The 21395-nt window shown below is 51.9% G+C and overlaps 8 protein-coding genes across 8 annotated transcripts; 4 read left to right on the forward strand and 4 right to left on the reverse strand.

Annotated features, from left to right (window-relative positions):
• Positions 1–31: 31 nt before the first annotated feature.
• On the reverse strand, positions 32–3645 carry BGZ61DRAFT_542099 (uncharacterized protein; the record flags this gene model as incomplete). The annotated part of the gene is made up of 2 exons (XM_046255137.1): positions 32–80; positions 164–3645. The coding sequence occupies 2 exons, from the start codon at positions 3643–3645 to the stop codon at positions 32–34; spliced, it is 3531 nt and encodes a 1176-aa protein (XP_046093479.1).
• Positions 3646–5635: 1990 nt separating this feature from the next.
• On the forward strand, positions 5636–6236 carry BGZ61DRAFT_577645 (uncharacterized protein; the record flags this gene model as incomplete). The annotated part of the gene is made up of 1 exon (XM_046256256.1): positions 5636–6236. A coding segment is annotated over one exon (273 nt), but the record flags the coding sequence as incomplete, so codon positions are not given.
• A 3659-nt stretch (positions 6237–9895) lies between these two features.
• Positions 9896–10954, reverse strand: BGZ61DRAFT_469159 (uncharacterized protein). Its single transcript, XM_046247923.1, has 2 exons — positions 10727–10954; positions 9896–10667 (listed from the first exon to the last, which is right to left on the reverse strand). Exons 1-2 carry the CDS (start codon positions 10793–10795, stop codon positions 10167–10169), a joined length of 570 nt encoding a protein of 189 aa, XP_046093481.1. The 5' UTR covers positions 10796–10954; the 3' UTR covers positions 9896–10166.
• Positions 10955–11218: 264 nt separating this feature from the next.
• Positions 11219–12489, reverse strand: BGZ61DRAFT_542100 (beta-lactamase/transpeptidase-like protein; the record flags this gene model as incomplete). Its single annotated transcript, XM_046255139.1, has 2 exons — positions 11219–12235; positions 12352–12489. 2 exons carry the CDS (start codon positions 12487–12489, stop codon positions 11219–11221), a joined length of 1155 nt encoding a protein of 384 aa, XP_046093482.1.
• Positions 12490–13180: 691 nt separating this feature from the next.
• On the forward strand, positions 13181–14099 carry BGZ61DRAFT_500998 (NADP-dependent oxidoreductase domain-containing protein; the record flags this gene model as incomplete). The annotated part of the gene is made up of 3 exons (XM_046251641.1): positions 13181–13378; positions 13446–13745; positions 13809–14099. The coding sequence occupies 3 exons, from the start codon at positions 13181–13183 to the stop codon at positions 14097–14099; spliced, it is 789 nt and encodes a 262-aa protein (XP_046093483.1).
• A 1493-nt stretch (positions 14100–15592) lies between these two features.
• On the forward strand, positions 15593–16992 carry BGZ61DRAFT_500999 (uncharacterized protein; the record flags this gene model as incomplete). The annotated part of the gene is made up of 3 exons (XM_046251642.1): positions 15593–16102; positions 16166–16407; positions 16470–16992. 3 exons carry the CDS (start codon positions 15593–15595, stop codon positions 16990–16992), a joined length of 1275 nt encoding a protein of 424 aa, XP_046093484.1.
• A 603-nt stretch (positions 16993–17595) lies between these two features.
• Positions 17596–18323, reverse strand: BGZ61DRAFT_375514 (cytochrome c oxidase, subunit VIa; the record flags this gene model as incomplete). The annotated part of the gene is made up of 5 exons (XM_046242424.1): positions 17596–17641; positions 17743–17750; positions 17802–17961; positions 18085–18109; positions 18173–18323. 5 exons carry the CDS (start codon positions 18321–18323, stop codon positions 17596–17598), a joined length of 390 nt encoding a protein of 129 aa, XP_046093485.1.
• A 222-nt stretch (positions 18324–18545) lies between these two features.
• BGZ61DRAFT_469167 (DNA lyase) lies at positions 18546–20863 on the forward strand. Its single transcript, XM_046247924.1, has 6 exons — positions 18546–18731; positions 18780–18792; positions 18848–18893; positions 18944–19076; positions 19125–20540; positions 20611–20863. The coding sequence occupies exons 1-6, from the start codon at positions 18704–18706 to the stop codon at positions 20733–20735; spliced, it is 1761 nt and encodes a 586-aa protein (XP_046093486.1). The 5' UTR covers positions 18546–18703; the 3' UTR covers positions 20736–20863.
• Positions 20864–21395: the final 532 nt, after the last annotated feature.

Genomic DNA, 21395 nt, shown 5'->3' on the forward strand with positions numbered 1-21395 from the left:
AGGTTCCCTAGGAAACGATCCAGGGATCGGTTCATAAGACGAAATGGTGTTCACTGGAGCCGAAGGTCCCTCCCCAAGATCTGCATTGTGTCGTTCGTCAGTTCGAGTCTGGTTTCTCTCTCGTCGACGATGGAAGTGCGCCCCCCCTGAAATATTGTAGGACCGTTCTCGATATGTAGACTCAGCCGCCCTCTCCTGGATCTTGACAATGTTTCGGAGGTCATCTCCGAATTGAGGCAGGCCGTATAGGCTGTCAACCAGCTGCGCCACACCCGTATCGTCCAGGAGTTTGGACTCGTCGCCCTGCTTCATGGCCTTCTCTAGTACTTCCACCCTTTGAAGATATTCAGCTTTCTCCTTCTCAAGTTTACTATGGCGTTGGTCTGATCCGCCGACTTTCATCTTCTGCCTCTCCTGGTCGATGAGCATGTCGATGTACTCGACGGTAGCGTCGTTGTAGGGTGTGATGGCGTGTCTATTGAGGAAGAACCCAAACTGGATGGCCGCTTCTTGGACTTGTCGGTGTTCAAGCTTGAATTCCTCAATGGCCTCCTTCTTCATCCGGATTGCTTCCTCTCTGAGCTGGATGTTGTTGGCGTTCTTGCATAGATCTCTGTCTGTCGCCGCATCTCGGTGCTGGTACGTCGTTGGCACATACTTGTAGTAGATGTGCATATGGTCCATCCAAGAGTGACCACATTCGCACATGCCGGCTTCATTCATCGCGAGGCATTTTTGCAATTCAGGGTGACCTTTCTTGTTGCGATCGACGCTGCTCAAGTAGCAGCCTTGGTGACAAACGGTCTTGTAGATGGTTGTGGCAGTCTCTGTTTTGCCTTCGAAATCGGTGCGAATCTCGACACAATCGTCGTGCGTACAGACTGTTTGCGGGGTTTCTACCTTTTCGGACTTTAGAGTCTCCTTCTGGATGAAGAGGCGCTGCTGAAGTTCTCGCCGCGTGAGTTCGAAGTCCCGAAGCTCCTTGATGGCATCATTGTTCACGTCGATGCTCGCTCTGATCTTCTCAGCAATGAAGGCCATTGGCTCTGTGAGTCGGTGAATCGTGTTCCGAGTTTCGTTGAGGTTAATGGTGCTGCGCACTTGATGAGGAGTGATGCCTTGGCAGTGCTTAACGAGCCGCTCGCACTCCCCGACCGAGTATTCCCAGCTGCGACGGTTGTCTTCCAAGTGGCCAACGTCAATACCTTTCTTTTGGGCGGCAAGGTATCGGAAGCTTTCCGAGTCGAAGCAGTACACGTTGTTCTCGAATAAACCTATGTTGACGTCTTTGTACTCGGATAGAAGGGTATTCAAGGGCTTGAAGGTATCGCCAGGCTTATAATTGGAGCCGCGGGTGTTTGTGAATCCAAATACAATGTTGTTGGCCGCGTTGCGATGGAGGTGTGTCAACAGCTGTTTGATGCAGAATCGAAACATGACGGTCAGTCGAGCGGCATTTGGTTTCAAGAGGATGAGAACTCCGTGAAGGTTGTTGTAAGTCCGCAAGACCGTCAAGATGTCGTTCATATTAGAATTATCCTGATCAACACCACGAGTATCTCCAATTCCAGGCGTGTCGATAAGCCGGACGCGCGTCTTGCCGATATTAACAGTATACACTTCGGTCGACTGCGTGGCCGATTGACCTCCAGAACCATCCTTTTCTGACTGACTCGAGCCAATCTTGATTTCCGTTTCGACGAATTTGCCGTCAACGGCGGTTTGTGTCTGAAAGGAGCAAGGAATGACCCATTTGAAGTCCTCGGCGTCCAATGCGTCGCCGATTGATTCGTACGAGAGATAGTTGATAAATGCGTTGATCCATGTCGATTTCCCAACTCCTGTCTCGCCCAGGATCAAGATGTTGAGATCCTCGAACGGCTCTAGCGCCTTCAGCTTCCGAAGAAGCTCGCCACGCTCATACTGATCCCAGCCTGAGCCGTGTTTCGGATCGTTGCACTGAAACTCCCACTTGTAGTAGATGCTCGCTCCGCAATCACAGTAGAGAAAGTCATCAACAACACCGTACTCGACTGCCGACTGGCAAGAGCCACAGATCCAGTTGCATTGCAGCTTCTGGTCGCAGCCGTAGTGTGGACAGGGAATCTTCACGGCTCTTCTGTCGAGAGGTTTGCCGTTCACGGAGCGATCTAGCGCGTCCTCGGCAACGCGCATCACACAGTTGGCGGCCAGGACCTTGCGTTTCTCTACAACGTCTTCGCTGATGACTCGCCCTCTCCGCAAATGTGAGATGTAGGGCTTCTTCAGGGAAGTGCCGTGAGCACCGTGGTCAACCGCGTCCTGATCGACAGCGATAGCGAGTTTGTGGTGAGACTGATCTTGAAGTATGTCTCGGAATGCTGCAAGATTCTCCTCCCACACGTCGGAATGATGACGGACATGTTCGTTGAAGTAAAAGACAAACGCGTCGTCATACTGATTCCCGTGCAACAAGGCGGATACTGACGGGCCCTTGTAGCCGACGAGGTGTGCTCCCTCATGTTTGAGAAGATCTTGGAAATCCATTTTCTCTTCGTATGCCATAGCAGACAGAATATTGTGAGGCGAGTTATCTCCAATGAATTCTGTGAGCCGAGTCCAAAGTTGCTGGTCACTCGCCTTGCCGCTTCGAACGTCCTTAACCAGGCTCGCGAAGTCAGCCTCTGGTATGACTTCCAGAGTTTTGATCCTAGCGAGAAGTTGTGCAATGGAGTCAATATGTTCAGGCGGAACACAGGCTGGATGAGTCTGCAGTCGAGCGAAATAGTCGCTGAGTCGTTGGATTGCGTCTCGGATATCGTCAAATAGCTGCACACATCTTTGGGCGCAGTCAGCCCCCAGCTGACGGTAGGTGATGTCGGCCTTGATGTCCAGTATCCGAAACTCGGCGAGCAGAGAGAGTGGCATTAGGGCGTAGACCAGTGGTTGGCCCTTTCCGTCGCCAGCTCTGGCGATATCGCCAGGTATGTTCTCGATGACGTTCTGGGCGTCGGCGAAGTCGGTCAGGAAGGGAACGTTGGCGAGGTTGTCTCCGAATACGGCTAGTTCGGCAGAGTTTTCAGGATGAGTATGGGCCACATCTTCGACTCGTGACAGTCCTGCCGTCTCGAGCAAAGAAATCTGTGCCTCTAGGTTGCTAGAAACCTCGCGTCTGTCTTCAGAGGGATCAAGTTGTCGCTTAGCGGTGAACACGTAGCGGGCACCCCAACAAACACCAGTCACGACGTGAGTAGCGACATCAGTGTCCAAAACGTTGAGCGCGACGCATTCCTTAATACCACTGGGAGTGAGATTGAGCTTCTCTTCTACAGTCGTGAAATCGTAGCGTAGAGAAAATTGCACAGAATGGTTCGTGTCGCGCTTGTCGAACAAGTAGAGGCCAGATCCCTCGACCTTGGCAAGTCCAGCTAGGACGCTGACACCTAGTTCGCCATCGATGCCACATGCATCGAACTTCTCTGTGAAGGTGTCCCCATTGATGACTTTGATGGCGGGCGACTGGTGTTGGGTGGTCTCCACGGCATCGGAACGAAGAGGTTCGTCGAACAGGGACAATGGGAGGAAGGCGTCGCTGCGAGCATCGTAGAGACTTCCTAGGGTGGCAACTTGCCCTAGAGCCGGGCGTTTGAGGGCATGAGACGCCATTCTGTCGAGGAGATGCAGACGTGAATGATGCAGTATGGGGATATGCAGCTGATGAATGAAGACAGATGCTACGAGTGAGGATAAACAAGGAGAATGAAGACAGATGAGGAGAACTAAAGCATGCAAAACAATGCGATTGCGGTAGATGGTGAGACTGAAGACAAACAATGAGATTGATTGGAGGTAGGTGAAGAGAATGGAGTAAAACTCGGCTGACCTTAATATAAAGGTGCCAACTCCCAGGTTTGAAGGCGGGCTCTTGCGCGACCCTCCCTTGGAGTTACCGCCGGCCGTCATTCCTAATTTGCAAGCTAACTCCTTTGAGACAGATCCACAGGATGCAGTTTCATCGGATGGCCATCACCAACAGACCTACAGTTTGCTATAGTATCCATTATCAATGATTTGTTGGTTCGTCGTACACAAATATGCATGTTGGTTGCTAGCTTCCTACACCTGAAACGATGCGGGCGGGAAGCACCTTACTAAACGGGCTTGGTCTCCGGGCTCTGGAGCCTTCGTATCATTTTTCGTCGCAAAACGGGATCTGCTGTGGAAATGCAAACATCCGGACTTCATGTGGTAACTACGCGTGTTTCAATTTCCAGCAACGGAATCATGGCAATATGGGGCGTCCTGGACATGACGAGCTCGTAGGGACGAAATGATCCGGCAGATCTAGGAGACCCTAGGTATGCTCGAGTGAACGAGATAAACACAAAGCGGGTGCAGAACACTGCACCATTTCCCAAGTCATATTTTCCGAATCATCAGTAGTAAGCTTGATGATGGCCTCATGCCTGCTCGAGGCGGCCCATGATAGCGGGGTCCGCCGACCACGGCTGCCCTAATAATGTGGATTGTGACGACCCAGCACCCTGACCCCTGACCTCATCTGGGACCATCTGTTGGATAGCTTGTATGACCAATTGATGACCTTGAACATGTGTGTGTATTGCGTAACTGTTCAGTGTAGCTTCCACCCCTCCAGGTCAAGGGGGTCTAGGTTCCCCTTGCTTCCTAATGCAGCCTATCTGGCCGAGAGCTCAGCGAGCCCTGCCCGAAACAGTCCCGACGGGCCCCCTATTCCTCACCCTGGTGTTCCATGCCTCCAATTCAACAGAACTCCTCACGGGGGATGCCGGTTTGAGGCCCCACCAAGTAGGCAAAGTGCGGCGTGTGTGACCGCTTTCTCCGTGCGGGTCAAGAAAACAGGTCGAAACTTGCGCGCTTCTCTAGCTGCTCGGTCTAGCGACGCTACGTACAAGTAGACCATTGTTCCATTAGCCGCCCACCCGTCCAATGAAATCTATGACATATCCCAGTAGCGGTTTCACATTTATGCAGTCGTGGTCACCAAAAGGGTGTCCTTTATCCGCGCGGCTCATATAGAATCAAGTTCCCAAAATGCATTCATCAGAACGGACAATTAGGTACTGACTTCAGACACTTTTGGCTGAGAAATCCCTACTAATTCGTCTTCGTGCTATATCCCTAGGTCAACCAAATCGCATGGAAAGACAACAAGCTTGTATTATTCTTGACCACCGTGTTCACCGGTGCCGACGATGAGCATGTCATACGGCAGAGGAAGAGGCCGTCATCAGGGAAGTCAGAGGCCAAACCAATACAGCGCTTTTTGGGTGACAAAGCTGTCGAGATGATTAACATCCCGAGAGTGGCTGCTGAGCATAACGACGAGATGAATCACGTTGACCGTGGTGACCAATTGAGGTCATATTATACATATGATCATCCCCTACGCCGTGGTGCTTGGCAGACACTTGCCTGGACCTTCGTCGTTGAAGTGGCCCTTGTCAACAGCTATGTTGCTTAGCTTTGCGGGCCACAGCCAAATTGGAAGAGATATACGAATCACAGGGAATGGCGAGAACGCATTTATAACGAATTATTCAACGCCTACGGCCATGACAGTCAGGCAACGCAGCGTTACCAGCCAGGAGACGAGCGTGACCTACAAAAGCCTCGAATTACAGAGGAACACATCAATCGCGATGTCAATCAGGTCAAACGCAACGTCCAATCAAGCTGCCTAGCCTGTAACATAGGGCACTCACATGTGGGGGGTGCCCACATCTGGCCACACCGCGCAACAGAATTTTCCCGTGAACATAACCATTTTCACAAATCAACACTCTGCAATATCGCGCGATCCAAACCCTCAATTTTAATTCTGGGTTTAGATTACGATTTTACGATGCCGAAATATACAGAATATCAGCTTGAACAAGCTATTGACTAAGCGATTGCAACAGGAAATGCAAAGAGAGCCAAAGATTGGGATGTTCCACGCACAACCCTCATCGGCCGTCTCAATGGCCGCGAGCCCAAGAATAAGGCACATTGGCATACCCAAGCGCCTCTCACCGACTTAAGAAGCACACCTCGCCGACTGGGTTCTTGTCCAGCTAGCCCTAGGGGTCGCCCGGACGCATAACCAGCTTACGGAATTCGCTCAGCGCATCGTCAATAACCAAGGAGACACTGCACCGATCAGCAAGAACTGGATTGATGGCTTTTTACGAAGAAACCCGGTTGTGACGACCGTAAGAGGCAAGAGCATTGATTCTACCGTCTAGAAGGAGCCTCGACTGAGAAAATCTAGGATTGCTTCACCTGACTCGCTTTGCCCGTGATCAGGAGGATTCCCCCCTAATACCGCTATAATATAGATAAGATACGCACTACGGAAGAGAAAGGAGATAGTAACCTCGTTCTTGGATCGTAGGATAGCAATTTTACTGCTTTTCAAGTCCCTGGGGGGCGTACATTGTCCTTAATCCTTGAAGCCGTGAACGCCTCAGGTATCGCCTTACGCGCTACTCATTATCTTTAAAGGAATAACTGTATAATACCAATAGTTTCCAGACGACCTCGATAATTTCAATTATTAGCACTTCACTGCCTCTGAGAAGGGTTGGACTTCTGAAGAGATCGCCTTAGAGTGGCTTAAGAATATCTTCATTCCCCAGACAAAGCCAGCAGAGCCGCAGATGCGGCTGCTTATTATTGACGGCCACGGAAGTCACAAGAGCCTCGATTTTATGTGGCAATGCTATATCAATGCTATATACATTATTTATCTACCATTACACTGCTCTTATCTTCTTTAACCGCTTGATTTAATAGTCTTTGTGGTGCTTAAGAAGGGATATCGCAAGGAAGTGCAAAGACTCATCTAAATCACGGATAATTCAGCCCTAGGCAAGGCATACTTCCTAAAATGCTATTTCAAGGCACGGAAGGAAGGTGTGAAGCCTGAGACTATTCGAGCGGGTTAGAAATCGTCAGAAATATGGCCAGTTATTATGGCAAAGCCCCTTATGAACCCATAGTTCGTTGCGCGCCGGCGACAGCGAGAAAGCAACATATTTAACACGCCTTCCGCCAAGAGGAAGTAGCCGGCGACAATTAATAACGTGACTTTGACGCCTTTTCGCAGTCTCGAGGTCCGTACGGCGATTGAATTTATCGCGGATCAGGAAGAGATTAGATCTATAGCAAGACTTCTCTTCCGGAAGGTCAACAAGGCCCTGGATAAGCACCTAGCTAAGATTGCGGAACAAGAGCAGCAAATATAGGTCTTAAAGACTCAAGTTGACCACTTTCGACCTAAGAAGAAGAAGAAGGTGAAGCCGAGCAATAACGAGAGGTTCGTTAACACCAGGGCTCTAAGGAACACACGTGAGCATGTTAGGAAGCTTAGGAGGCAATTCACAGAGGAAGTTAGTACTCAGAAGATTCGCTTTGCGAATCTATGTGACGAATTCTAGTTAATCCTAGATTACGAGAGCGAAATTAAGGTTATTTCGTGATCGCGGGTATCAGGTCTTCTTGGTGTTGAGGTGTGACAACATGTGGGTGCCCTACCTACTACATAGACCCCGTATCCTCGCTGACGACAAATCTGACACCAGGAGGTGCAACGACTACATATCGTAATAAATCCACAAGCACTGGATGCTATCGAACTAAGGCACTACCTCTGACTCACGGCTTCCGGTTCTATCTATTCACCGAATGTCGGAGAATGCTCCTCTATAAACCTAAGATTTTCCGCAAACCATTGGCGGAAATCACTACCTTCCCGGCAAGGAAAGGATCCCACATGAACACTAGAAGTATCCGGCGCCCACCCGTCGCCCTCACGGATACGAAGCATCAACTTCTCTTCCGCTCCGTGGATATGCATGACCTCATTAAATTTGAGGACAACAAAATAGGAAGCCTCACCATATTCGACACACCTTGCACCATATGCCAATCAATCCTCTGGTATATCGCAAAGGTGTGCCTCGCACGCGCCCGTGCAACCCTGATCAGCACGTCCGCGTCGGACTGTGTTGCTCGACCGTCATGACAGCCACGAACCAGGTACAACAGCGGTCCGTGAAGTTTGAACATGTCCCTCAAGAGGATGGCGGCCTGGTTACGGCGGTCAAACCAGAAGCTCATCATCTGGTATACGTGGGTTTCTGGTCCGCCGCCTCGCTTGCGTCTTGTCGCCCAAGTCATCTTGTCCCACTTGAGCGCATGGATATCTTCGCTAGTGGAAATTCCTCGCCTTACGATTTGACATCCACCACCAACCATTCACCCGCGTCGGAAAAGGTGAAAATTAGCATTAGACTACTGTGTGTCATTATCGAAGCAATGCCGATACCAGCCGAGAGTACCCAATCGTGACCTGGCGATCGGGAATTTCACACGTAGGTGCTGTATAAAGCTAACAGTGGCTAGAGACACACAGAGCATTAAAACTCGGGGGCTAGGGGAACTCGTTTGGGAGATGGAACGACGGGGCTTCCCCTCTTTGTCTCAGTGTGGTCTGGACGAAGCCGATCAGGCCACCTCGAATTTTACCAAAAGAAAAGTTTGCACATTTAGAGTCCTGATAGCAAGAACCTCAACCTAAACAGGAAGTGGGTTTCATCTTGTGATATGATCCTAAACAGGAAGTGGGCTGCATATTGTGATTTTAGCCTCAATGAGAAGTAGACTGCATATTGCGATCCTAGTCAAAGGGGAGTAGGCTGCTTATGCCTTATCTTATGCCTGTTGACGGGGAATGGAATTGGTGGGCCTAAGAGAGTTTTGTAGCAAGCCTCTTCACAAAGCGAAAATTAGGAACGTCTCGTCATTGGGAGAGCTTGAGACTTGGATGAGCACCAGTGGAGCCGCCGGATCGGCGAAAGTGGCCGCAGTCTTGATCACATATCCCCATGAGGTACGGGAACTCCTGTTTCTTATACCCAAGCTAACATGTCATAGGTTGTGAGAACTTGATTACGCCAAGTCCCGCGAGAGAACGGCAAGCCAAGATATACAGGTCTTGTTCACTGCTTTCAATCGGTTTGGAGATCTGAGCGACTCGGTGGTTTGTACGGGGGCCTGACACCGCATCTTGTCCGCTCAATCCCTTCAGCCGTTATCACTCTCGGTGTGTACGAATATGTCTTGAGACTCTGCGGGTCATGAAGTCTTATAGATGACGGGCACGAACAAACCCACTACACCCTCGGTTTCCTTACGAACGTACACGCAGACGCCCGGCCAGCTTCAGGGCGGCACAAGAAGCGTTCCCCCCTTGTACACTATCGCTACTAAAGCCAGTAAACTCTGCCCCTGTAAAACTATTGATCTTCGTCTGTGAGAGTCCTTAAATAGATCTACTATACACTCGATTTGTGGCATCAGCCCATTGAAACTCTGGAAAGTGTAACTTCGTCTCGTGAGCTATGTGACAACGAAATTTGAGTCTTGAAAACACCGTGTGATATTCGACAGAGAGACGAAGTGAAGACGCCACCCCCGGTCTTATCGCCAAGCCGGTCAAGTTTCTGGGTATGTCGACGCCGCCAAGATACTCCCATATGGTTCAAAATAAAGAGCTTGTAACAAGTTGGCTCCAGATTACTTCTTGGGAACAGGTCCAGATCCACCACAGCCAAAGCAGGCCCCCTCACTACTGCCCATACCAGATCCACTGCATTGGCCGCAAGTCTCGTTCGCCATTGTTTCGATTTCGAGGAGAGAAGAGTCGATATGAGTCCGATAAGATAATGTATGGAATCTGTTCGGGTTCGTCGAGCAGCAATATCGGCTAATAAACCAGCCTGTTGAGTTTTGCGATGTGCAGTTCACCCAGAGATCAACTTGAAATAACTTGCTGGCTTAGTGAGCTTGTTGTTGCTTCTGTGAGTGATCAGAAATGATGAAAAAAATAAGTCTGGCAGCAAGTGTCTATAGCATCTTTATATAAACAGCGAGGCACTCTGCACGCACTGCGAGCGGGGGAGTCTTATACCGTCGAAGGATCCAGAGACGACATCGTCTACCTCGGGTCGTTTCCACGACGACTAGTCCGCGGCACGGGTAAGACTCTATCGCCGAACCTCACTACAACTAACGATAGGGTTCATAAACCTAAAGGGAATAAACCCACCCGGCTTCATCGCGAACCCCCAAGGTGCCAGTAGTCGGTGATAAAACGAAATAGTTCACGATATAGGCTGCTGAAGTTGGCCTGCCCGCTCCAGTATCACCATTCTCTCTTTGAGCCAACATGCCGGGCATTGAAACGAGAACCTGGACGTCCATATCGATACTTTGTTGTCCCAAACCTCTTGCGCATATCTACCTGGTTCCATAAGAACGTATCGGTTGCCATCCTTTATCCAGTAACTCTTCCTGGTAGGTCGATACCACAAACAATCGCAACAGAGAGCCAATATTCGACTTGGCCTCCCACGCGTATCTACAGGGGCCAGCCTTCTTAGTAATGGGAGTATCCGACAACAGGACGGCAAGTTTAGGTATCTGTGCTTCGCCACGGAGGGTATCTTCATACTGAGACATGAAGAAACTTGGAGAAGACGTCTGCAGGTAAGTGCCAGGCAGAGCTGATCCAAGGGATCGATCGTGTGCGAGAAGAGGTGAAGGAGCAGCTCGGATGGCAGACGAACGAGAGGAGAAGAGACACTGGGTACCGCGGCTAGGAGCTGCCGGTCTATTCGTCAGATGCGTCTACTGAATCAAGGCATGGTGCGGGGGCGCTTACGTCTGGTGGAATAACAAAAGCGGCAGTACAATGCGAGGCTCTTGCGCGTTGGGAGACGGGAGTTGACATGTTGCAATCATTCGCTGATGGACCTGTGCTCTGAGCATGGCATTCAGCATGGACCGGATGCCGATAGTATCGCGGGAGAAACGATGATCACCGACACCATCGACATGCGTGGCGATGGGTTGTTGAGTTTCGATTGTTGTCGTTGTTTAATCAAGCGACCCCTTGTTAGATTACGTGAGCGTCGAATCCTTTCTTCTGGCCGCGACCTGCATCAGGACGCGGGCCCCACTTTTCTCAGCCTCCAGAGCACGTATAATGGTTAATCCATTATATTTAATAAATTTAAAAATTAATAATTCTTTAATAACTTAAGCTTACACGTTTTTTTATTTTATATATAATATCTTAAAGTTCTAATATTCTATACCTCTAATCCAGTAAGGCCTAACTTTATCAACGCCGCTATATATCAAGCCGGCGGGATTAAGACTCTTCTCTTATAAACCTCTCTGGAAAAGGTGATTGAGTGTCAATGTTCCACTGTACCTCCGAAAACCTGCCACGGTTGTCCCTTTTGAAGTGTAGCAGCCATGCTGGAGCGTCAAAGTGAAACAAGCTGCTGCGAAGCCGCTCCTCGGCCGACGGCAGAAAGAGGAACGTGTCGTCGCTGTAGTGCGATAGAACGTGCTCCTGATCTGTCCTTTGGTTGAGGTTGAACTTCAGCACGCCATCCTTCTGGAATGCCTCGATGTAAAACGCGCGAGTCTTGTGCCAGTACCTCCCCTCAAGGGACTTGTGAGAGGGCTGCTCCGAGTCCGGCCTGAGGACATCGGCAATTCTCTTGTAGGTACCTCGCCACTTTGCGGCAGCCTGCTCGGCGAATGGCCTCAGGTCCAAGGGTTGCCTCTCGTCGAGGACAGCCTGAAGGAGGGACTGGGCGACCCAGTCCGCAATGTCTTCCTGAGAGACGAAGTTCGTGAGGACGACAACGACAGACTGAGACCCTGGGACCAGCATGAAGCAGTGGTTGTAGCCAGCTCCGGCGCTACTGTGATAGAGTTCCTGCTCTGGCATTGAAGAACCTCCGATGACGGGTATGGTGTCGACGAGGCTGGCATTAAAGCCCACCTTGCCAAACTGCGCTGGGGTCGTGGCCTTTGCGAAGCCCATGGCGTAGATCTCGTCTGGCACTATGGTACTGTTGATGAAGCTGTGGCCCGACAGGGCTGTGTTCAGGGAGGCAAGCGGTGGCTCCTCGTCACGGAAGAGCGATAGTAACGTGTTGCCCCAGGTGAGCAGGTCACCGACGGTGCTGCGGACACCGCCTCCGGAGGTCATGATACAGCCGTCGGCGAGGTCTATCTTACCGACTCGCACTGGGGTTAAGTTGTCGAGGACCATGTACGGCTGGGCGAGCGAATCGGGTGGGATCTTGGAGGCGATGACGGTGGCGTGCGAGAGGCCGAGTCGGTCCAGGACTCTCGTGGCGAGCGATTGGCCCTAGGACATGTTGGTCACTCTTTCAATGACTTCGCTAGAGACGGGTTGTGTTCAAACGAAAGCTCTGGCACGTAGGTAGTCAGGGCCTCGTCCTAGTTCAGGAGGCCCTCGTCGACGAGCTGGGCAATGGTGGTGGCGACGAATGCCTTGGTCAGGGATGCTATGGGGCACGTCGTGCTAGAGTTGGCCACGATCCGCCGCTCTACGTCGGCAAAGCCCAGGCTATGGTCCAAGACGGCCTGGCCATGGCTCATGACGCCGATGGAGATACCGGCCGTACCGCCGATGTCCCGGAGAGCTTCGATTTGAGGCAGGATATTGAGCAACCTGTTGCGTAATGCACTGGACGACGAGCCGGCCGACGAAGGGGCCGAAGCAGGAGGCAAAAGAGGTAACTGTTATGCTGCTGCAAGAAGAGGAAGAACCAGAGTCGCCGTGAGTAATATCATTTTGTTTTGGTTGGCTGCTTAAGTAGTGATAGAGGAGGTGGGAGGAGATAAAGGAAGAGGTTGCCTTAATGTCTTTAGCAACTGCTCCTCTATTATAAGGCAGTAATATAAGAATAACCGGTATGTTTTTTCTCTGGATATACTTCTAAACTGCTTTTAATATCTATCAATATCTATCTATCTCTGGGTATAGATCTATTACGGCGTGAGCTGTCTGTACCAGCAGCTCGGGCGACTTGAGGATGTTGTGTGAGTTGCGAAGCGGGAAGCCTGTCCTTCATAAATTGACGCCTGTGGGAATGTACCACAGTTAAACAAAGTTACCTCTAGGCAGCAGTCAAGGCAGTAGCTGCAGCCAAAACTGGGTACCTACCTATCTACCTAGGGATGTAGGTAGGCGTTTTGCCAAGGGCGACCCAGACGGCATCCTCGTCCCCAATCTCACCCCTCTTCAACCGACAGCCTGCACTGCCAGTCTTTGCATTGAACACGAGCAATGGCGCCCAAGGCCCCTCTCTTCGTCTATGGAACAGCCTGGAAGGAAGACAGGACTGCTGGGCTCACCGAGAAGGCTGTTGTGAACGGCTTCGCTGTTGTCGACACCGCCAACTACCCGACAGCGTACAACGAGCCGTTGACTGGTGATGGGATTGCTGCCGCGATCCGGTCCGGCATCAAACGCAGCCATCTGTTCGTGCGTGGCCGTCTTCCGCTCTTGATCCCTCCACGAATATCCCCCTCGACTATCGTGCGATGCTTAGATCCAGACCGAATTCACTCCCGCCTGGGCGCACGGCAAGGACAAGATCCCTTTCAACCCTGACCAGAGAGTGGAGGGCCAGGTAAAGGATTCGATCCAGCAGAGCGTCGAGCACCTCCAAGTTGACTACTTGGACGCCCTCCTGCTTTATGTCCCCTTTTCAGATGACGATGATATGCTCACGGCCTGGAAAGTCTTCCAGACCTTTGTGCTGAATACTATCTGCTCCCTCGGCATCTCTAACGTTGAGCTATTGCAGCTGGAGAATATCTACGCCAACTCCACTGTGAAGCCGACTACAGTATAGAATTGCTTCTATAAGGAAATGGATTTCGACCATGGCGTGAGGGACTTCTGCGCAAAGTACGACGTTACCTACCAGGCATTCTGGATGCTCAGGCACAACCTAGAGGTCCTGGACTCCAATCTCCTGGCTTCCGTGGCCAAAAAGATGAAGGTTGAGAAGGAGCTTGCTTTCTATATCCTCATTCTGGGTTTGGGCGGGACGCAGGTCCTCAATGGCACGACCAGGTCTGAGACCATGCTTGAGGACTTGAGGACTGTCGACCAAGTGTTTGAAGACGAGACGCGACTGCGTGGCTTGCAGCCAGACGTTGACGAGTTCCGCAAGCTTCTGCTCAAGCTTGTCAGTTGATTGGATCAGTGAGGGAGGTCCCTTGGGGCTCAGATTTCTCGCCAGATACCGGGATACCCATTGCTGCGCCGGCTCTTGCCGTTGTCGGATGAAGAGAGGGAAAAGGTTATGAGGCAGCTGGGAGCCATAATGGCGCAACTGTCAACGCTTCAATTCGACAAGATCAGATCTCTGAATCAAGATGGCCATGGCGGATATGTAGTTGGCAAGTGTTTCTCGCCGACACTCCTCTGGCAATCGAGGGACTCACTCGAAGGAGTAGATGGCGGCTCGTTCCTTCAAGAGACGCAATCTTTTACTCTTTCCATCTGATATGCATCTTGGCAACATGTTCGTTGATGAGGATTTAACATGACACGCATTATTGGCCGGGGCTCTGCATCATCCGACGCCATTATCGAACTCCTCGCCACACCAGGACTAGCCTCTAGGTAGCTCGGCCATGCCACCTTCAGAACGGTCCACTGCTGCCTTCAGGTCCGGTTTCGCCAAGGATCTCGGCACCGCTCAGGTCACTGGGAGAAAGCCGATATGATGTGGCGTTTTTCACGACTAGTTCGTCTGCTCTCTAAGCAGGACTATGAGCTGTTTCGAGGGTTATACAAGCTTGTATACAAGGAAGTGGAGAGCCAGACATCCCTAGGCTTTTCCACGAACGGGCCAAGGAAGAGGACAACCAGCAGCTCTTTAAACTGCTGAGCGCTGAGGACCTTACCGAGCTGGAGTTGAAGGAGGAAGAGGATGCGGCATTTGTATAAACTGAATTAAAAATTATAATATTGAGTGAGGGAGTGAGCAGAGGACACTAAGAACACACAACCCACCCAGAGGCAGAGCTGTGATGACCGCGATAGTGTTGTGTCGGAAAGGTCGGATAGGGTCAGGTTTGGGGTCCGGATAAATCGGACAGCCGGGCAAAATAGATAGCTTTTTCAGCTGATACCGTTTGATCAAATGGACCTTCAATAGGTCACCAAAGGATAGGTCAAAAGACTGTCAATTGAAAAAATGATGAGATGCTAGGAGGATGATGCTTGTGTTCCGTCCAGAAGGTCCTGTCCGAGACCTTCCCAATTTATGGCCCCAGTAGGTCTGGCTACCGGTCCTACCCAAGGCAGCACTTCCTGTTGAAGGAACCCACCAATCCTAGCCCTAGCGGCTGCAAGCATCCGATCAGATGACCTTTATCCCCAAAGACCGGAAAGCCCCGACTCAATATCTTAATATTTTTTTTTTAGCTATAGTTAAATTTCAATAAATTTCAATATCTATTTATACCAAGTATATAATTTTACCAAGTTCTATATAATACAGCCTAACCCAGCTGCAACTTTCATAGCAACATTCGCCCCACATAACATCACCGGGCCAACCCCCCTCACGCTGGGTCTCACATTTATTCTTACCTTGGTTGTTCAGATATCAATCATCGCCATCGCCTACCACGCTTCTCAGGTGTCTTTAATCTCCTGACCACAGCAAGCCGCCATGTGATGAATGCCGCCGGAATCTTTCGCTGGCTCTCCGCTGTCCCGCCGTGCGAAAACGATCCCAATGTCCCCGAACCATCCAGAAAGCGGCCGCGATTCGACACCAATCTCTGCGACAACCACGACGTCCTCGAATACCGACACTTGGCTACACCCTCCCTGTCCATCTCTGGCTACGAGGTCGACAATGCGCCCATTTTATTGTCAAGAGATTCCCAGGATGCGCCAAGCTTGGCCCTTGACTTGACTCCCCGACCATCGAGGTTCGCGGGTGCAGTGGACGAAGGCAGCGTCGCCTCGACGCACTCCTACGCATCATCTTCGAAGGCCTCCAAGGTGTCGCGCAACTCGTCTCCCACCAAGCAACTCTTACACGCCGAGCTTCAACAGACGGGCTTCCGTCAGGCCAACTTTGCGACGGACAAGGCGCCACCATCGCTGTTGGCGCTTCGTCAAGAACTCAAGCGTACGCAGGATGGATGGAGGATCCTTCCCAAACACCTTCAAGCAGAAGTGTGTGCCCACAGACAGTCTTCGCGTCTTGGAACCACCTGCTGATATGTTCCCTTCCTGAAGCTTGCCGACGTCGACATTCCACCCTTTGCCTTCGACGATACCGCAGAAACGACTTCCTCCTTCCGATACCCTACCCTCGACCAGGTTCGCCATATTCTTCTTCAAGCCAGCGGCTGCGACATTGATGGGGAGGGAGAATCGTCGTGGAATATGGAGGTGCACGCGCCATTGCTCAACTGGGCGTTACGAGGCGACCCGACTCCGGCTACGATTGGCGGCGGTGTCCTAGACTATCGATACTGGTGAGTGTTTCTGTAGTTGGCTGGCCAATTTCCCTAGCCGCTGCTAACTTCATGCCGTGCAGTTTGAGCGCTGCACTTATCGCGCAGTACAAACCCAAGGATGCGCCGAGCAAGATGGTAGATTTTTGCCTAGCAATTCGACCAAACGCGGAGGACCAACGTCTTATAGATTCGGTTCGCCGCATCCGACCCGGCGAGTCAATCAACCATACCGACTGGGGTCGCTTGCGAAAGCATCCCATAGCCGTCTCAATCGAAACCAAGCGTTTCGGAGATCAATTCGATGCGGCCTTGGTTCAAATCGCCACATGGCACTCATCCCAGTGGCGCAGCCTACGTTGGGGCGACAAGTCGCTGCCGTCGATTGAGTTTCTACCAGGAATTATAATCCAGGGGCATGACTGGGAGTTCATAGCCACGACGATGGGGGCAGATGGTGTGGCGACAACTTTTAAGCCGCCGTTGCAGATTGGCAATACACGGAGTGAAGAGGGCATCTACAAGCTCCTCATATCTCTGCAGCAGCTGAAACGATGGTCCGAGGAGTCGTATTGGCCTGCCTTCAAGGCTGATGTCTTGGGGTGAATCCCAGCCCTCCTGTAGGTCCTTGTTGTTTGTGCTGAGTAGGCCCTTCTACGTAAATAAATTTAAAGAGTTCCGCAGAAGCCGGTGGAAGTTTGGCGGTTGTGACCAATTCGTCAATGTTGATTGACTTCAGCCCGCGCGTTTTGGCCTCCCGGATGCCCGGTGCCTTGCGAGTACTTGCCCAGTCAACACCGTCACGCGATCTACGCGGGATGCCACAGTGTCGACGATGTTATCTCTGGGAGAGCTTCAGAATAGCGCCGTCGCATTCTCGTCCCAGGTGCGGCCTGGCCAATTCTACAAGCAATTGACTAGAGCTTGATGCACAGTACTTCACAATATAGTAGATTCACCAGTAGATTCACCGTGACACCACAAAGGCCGCGTAGCAAGGAGACAGCAAGTAGACGGTAAGTGTTAGGGTAGTACCACCTTTCACAATCCCAGTCTTCTCCATGGCTAAGCGCATCAAGCCAACACATCACGGCTGGAGATTCCATCGGGATAATCTGTCAATTTGAGTCTAGGAAACATGTACAATGTGCCTCCCGGAGGAGTGGTCCATCAATGTCTAGCGTATGACCTTGGTCACAAGATCCGAGCTTAGGCAACCTTGTTGGGGTTGTGGTAGTTGACGCTCTCGTTCCAGCTGTGGTGAGTGGTTAGCATTGTCCACAATCTCGAGGTATCGACGGGTGCAGGCCATGCGTTCCTGTCCGTCGAGTTCGTAGCTTGGACATCTGAACTTACAAAAGGGTCTAGAAGACTGTTAGCAACATGAATCAAGTCAATGGGAGATTACGACTCACCTTGTCGCCGTCGCCCCACTGGTAGTTCTTGGAACGGATGTTCTGGTACGAGTACTCGGTGCGCTCCTCCAGAGGAGGCATGTGGTTCCAGTGGTCCCAGTGCTCGTTCCAGAGCCAGTAGGCGTTGGCGCCGGCGAGGAGCAGGCAGGGAGCGACTCCGCTTCAGATCTGTTAGCATCTTCGCGATCAATGCCATCACCCGACGTCGCCCTTCAGGACCATCCGGATCCCCGAAATCGAAGCCCGGTTCGTAAATTCGCTCAACGACGAGGTGGTAACATACAAGACGGAGATCTTTCGCCAGAGGTCTTCACACGGTTAGCAATCCCTCCAATGACGCCAATTGGGCTCCGAGGCATCATTCCACTCACCAGAGGTGCCGGCGGCGTGCTCCTTGATGTGCTGGCGCTCCTTGACGAAGGCGTTCTCGGTGGCGGTGCTGGCAAGACGACGCTGGGCGGGAGCGCGCAGCTGCGCAGCGAAGCGCGGGGCGGTACGGGCGAGCTGTCGGACGGCAGACATCGTGGGCAGCGTTGTTCGTTGACGGGTTGAGGGATGCAACAAGTTTGAGTGATCAGGTCATTCTTGGTCGAGCTCGGCTAGAACCGCCGCCAATCACTGGTGCCTCAATTGTCAGGTACCCAAATTTCAGTCCTGTGACCGCATTGCACGTGACCTCGTGCGGTCGCCGCGGCTTCGCGTGAAACCACTACTGGAGCATCGCGAGGTGGGGCACGCGAGCTTCGTCAATGACGAGTTCCTCGACCGGCATACCGCCTGCGATTCCAATTTCACGCTAGAATTTTGCGTGGCTCTCCTCATTTCAAGCACCATGAATCCATGAAGAGATACCTGCTGTCCCTTTTTTTCTTTCGTTTGATTGCGGTTAAGCTCCCTCCAGAATGGCGTTTCGCATCACCACCTGGAACGGTATGTTCGTTGCTCTCTTCAACACCACGCGCTGACAAGCCATGATAGTGAACGGCATAAGGTCCGTTTTCCCCTTCTTTGGGATCATTTCGAATTCCCCAAGCTCATTGACCTAGAAACCCGTTTGGATACCAACCATGGAGAGAAAAGCGGTCCTTTGAGGTAGGCCATTCCAGATCCGGGGTAAAGCTAGGCTCACCCGACCTTCGCAGGCCATGTTCGATATCCTCGAAGCAGATATCCTCATCATGCAAGAAACCAAGATTCAGAGGAAGGATTTACGAGATGACATGGTCCTGGTGCCTGGTTGGGATGTGTTCTTTAGTCTGCCAAAACACAAAAAGGGTACAGCCTCCGTCCCTGTCTGTTGTCACACCTAACAAGGTCAAATAGGGTACTCCGGTGTTGCCATATACACGAGGAATGCGACATGCGCGCCAATCCGAGCCGAGGAGGGAGTGACTGGTGTTCTGACATCGCCAAAATCCACGACCAAGTTTCGAGACCTCCCCCAAGAACAGCGGATCGGCGGCTATCCGCGCCCTGGACAGCTGGACGGCACCATTGATGAAGCGACTCTCGATTCTGAAGGTCGGTGTGTCATTCTAGAGTTCCCAGCCTTCGTCCTCTTTGGAGTCTACAGCCCGGCCAACCGTGATGAGTCCCGCGACGAGTTCCGCCTCGGTTTCCTCCAAGCGCTTGACGTACGGATCAGAAATCTTGTCGCCGAGGGCAAGCAAGTGATCCTGACAGGCGATTTGAACATCATCCGTTCTGACATCGACTCCACCAACGTGACCGAGATGCTGCAAAAAGAGGGTCTAAGTACGGCGGATTGGATGAGCATGCCCGCCCGTCGACTGTTCAACCAACTCATCTTTGAGGGAACGGTGGAAGGGCCACGGGATGAGGGGAGAGAAACCCCCGTGCTGTGGGACCTGTGCCGGTGTTTCCACCCCGAGCGAGCAGGAATGAATACGTGCTGGGACACCAAACGGAATACACGACCCGCCAACAACGGCAGCCGGATCGACTATGTCTTGTGCAGCGACGGCATCAAGGATTGGTTCACTTCTGCTAACATTCAAGAAGGCTTGATGGGATCTGATCACTGCCCAGTATTCGCAACATTAGGAGACACACCGACAGCGAAGGACAAGAAGCATGCTCTGTTCGAGCTTTTGAACCCGCCAGGCGTGTTCCAAGGGGATCAGCGCCTCCGTGATTGGAGCCCCAAAGACTTGCTTCCTCTGTCCGCAAGGCTGATACCAGAATTCGATCGTCGACAGAGCATTCGCGACATGTTCACAAAGAAAGCAGCCCCGCATGCGAGCACGGATACGGCCGAAAACCTACCAGTCCCTCGGCCGATTGCGAAACGGCCCGCCGACACGGCTGAGAAGGCGCCGAGAGGGGCTTTGAAGAGGAGCAAGCCGTCCTCGAATTCCGTCGATGCCAAGAACAAAGCAGCTGCGGGACAAAGAACGCTGCAAGGCTTCTTCAAGCCGAAAGCTTCAGCGCCCCAGCCCGAGAACCCGCACGTGGAGGCCACGGGAAACACAACGCCTCCGCCACCAAGGAAGACCACGCTCGGATCTTCCAACGGTCTGCTCAGGCAGCAACAGTCTCCGCCTTTGACATCCGGGACTCTTTCAGCAAAACCTTTCGCCGACACATCCGAAAGAGTGTTCGACCCAATCGAAGCAAAGGAATCTTGGTCAAAGCTGCTAAGCAAGCGAGTGGCGCCTCGGTGCGAACATCATGAACCGTGCATCAGCCTGACCACCAAGAAGCCTGGCGTCAACTGCGGTAAGTCTGTGGCTCATACCGCCACGATGCTGGATTTGACGCGTGGTACGGGAGCTGACTTGGAGCGCAGGGCGGTCGTTCTACATCTGCCCGCGGCCTCTTGGGCCTTCTGGCGAGAAGGAGAAGGGGTCGGAATGGCGGTGCGGGACTTTCATATGGAGTAGTGACTGGAGTAGTTCATCAGGAGGTTTGTAGAGGTTCGAAGCTCTGGCATCTGTTACTCTACACTTTACTAGAAAGAAAGGCACATAATGCGAGAAAGAGAATGTATTGAACGATTAGACATGAAAGTGATGGATCAATCCTAAACTCCCTTCTCTCACCCCCCCGCCGTGTCCCCCATGTCCCGTCTCCCTCGTGTCTCGTGTCCCGCGTCCTTCGTCCCACGTCTCTCCCGTCTCTCCCGTCTCCTCCATCTCCTCCATCACTCCCGTTCCTCCCGTCTCCCGTCTCATCCATCTCCTCCGTCTCCCTCTCTCCCTCGTCTCCCCCGTCTGCCCCGTCTCCCCCGTCTGCCCTGTCTCTCCCGCAACTATAACCTCTGTTAGAATAAAAGACAGACAATACAAAAAGAGGCATCATACCATCGGCGAGGTTGGAATCCCCAGTCATCGTGACCCCAACAATTAAGCTGCAATCGCTCTCCTGAATCCCAGCACATTCGTCGAGACGGGATTTCGTCGGTAGGAAACACACGCCAAGAAGACGAGAACATTCGAGTCCAGCAGCTTTCCATGGTGGAGGATTGACGACAGTGATGGCGTCGATGTCGCGAATGATGGTGGTTGCTAAAGGACGGTAGTTTTGTTGATGCTTAATGATGGTGCTTGAGTAGCGACAGTGGTTTTGTTGTTG

Source organism: Ilyonectria robusta (assembly GCF_021365365.1).
Source record: "Ilyonectria robusta strain PMI_751 chromosome Unknown BGZ61scaffold_91, whole genome shotgun sequence".
Classification (NCBI taxonomy): domain Eukaryota; kingdom Fungi; phylum Ascomycota; class Sordariomycetes; order Hypocreales; family Nectriaceae; genus Ilyonectria; species Ilyonectria robusta.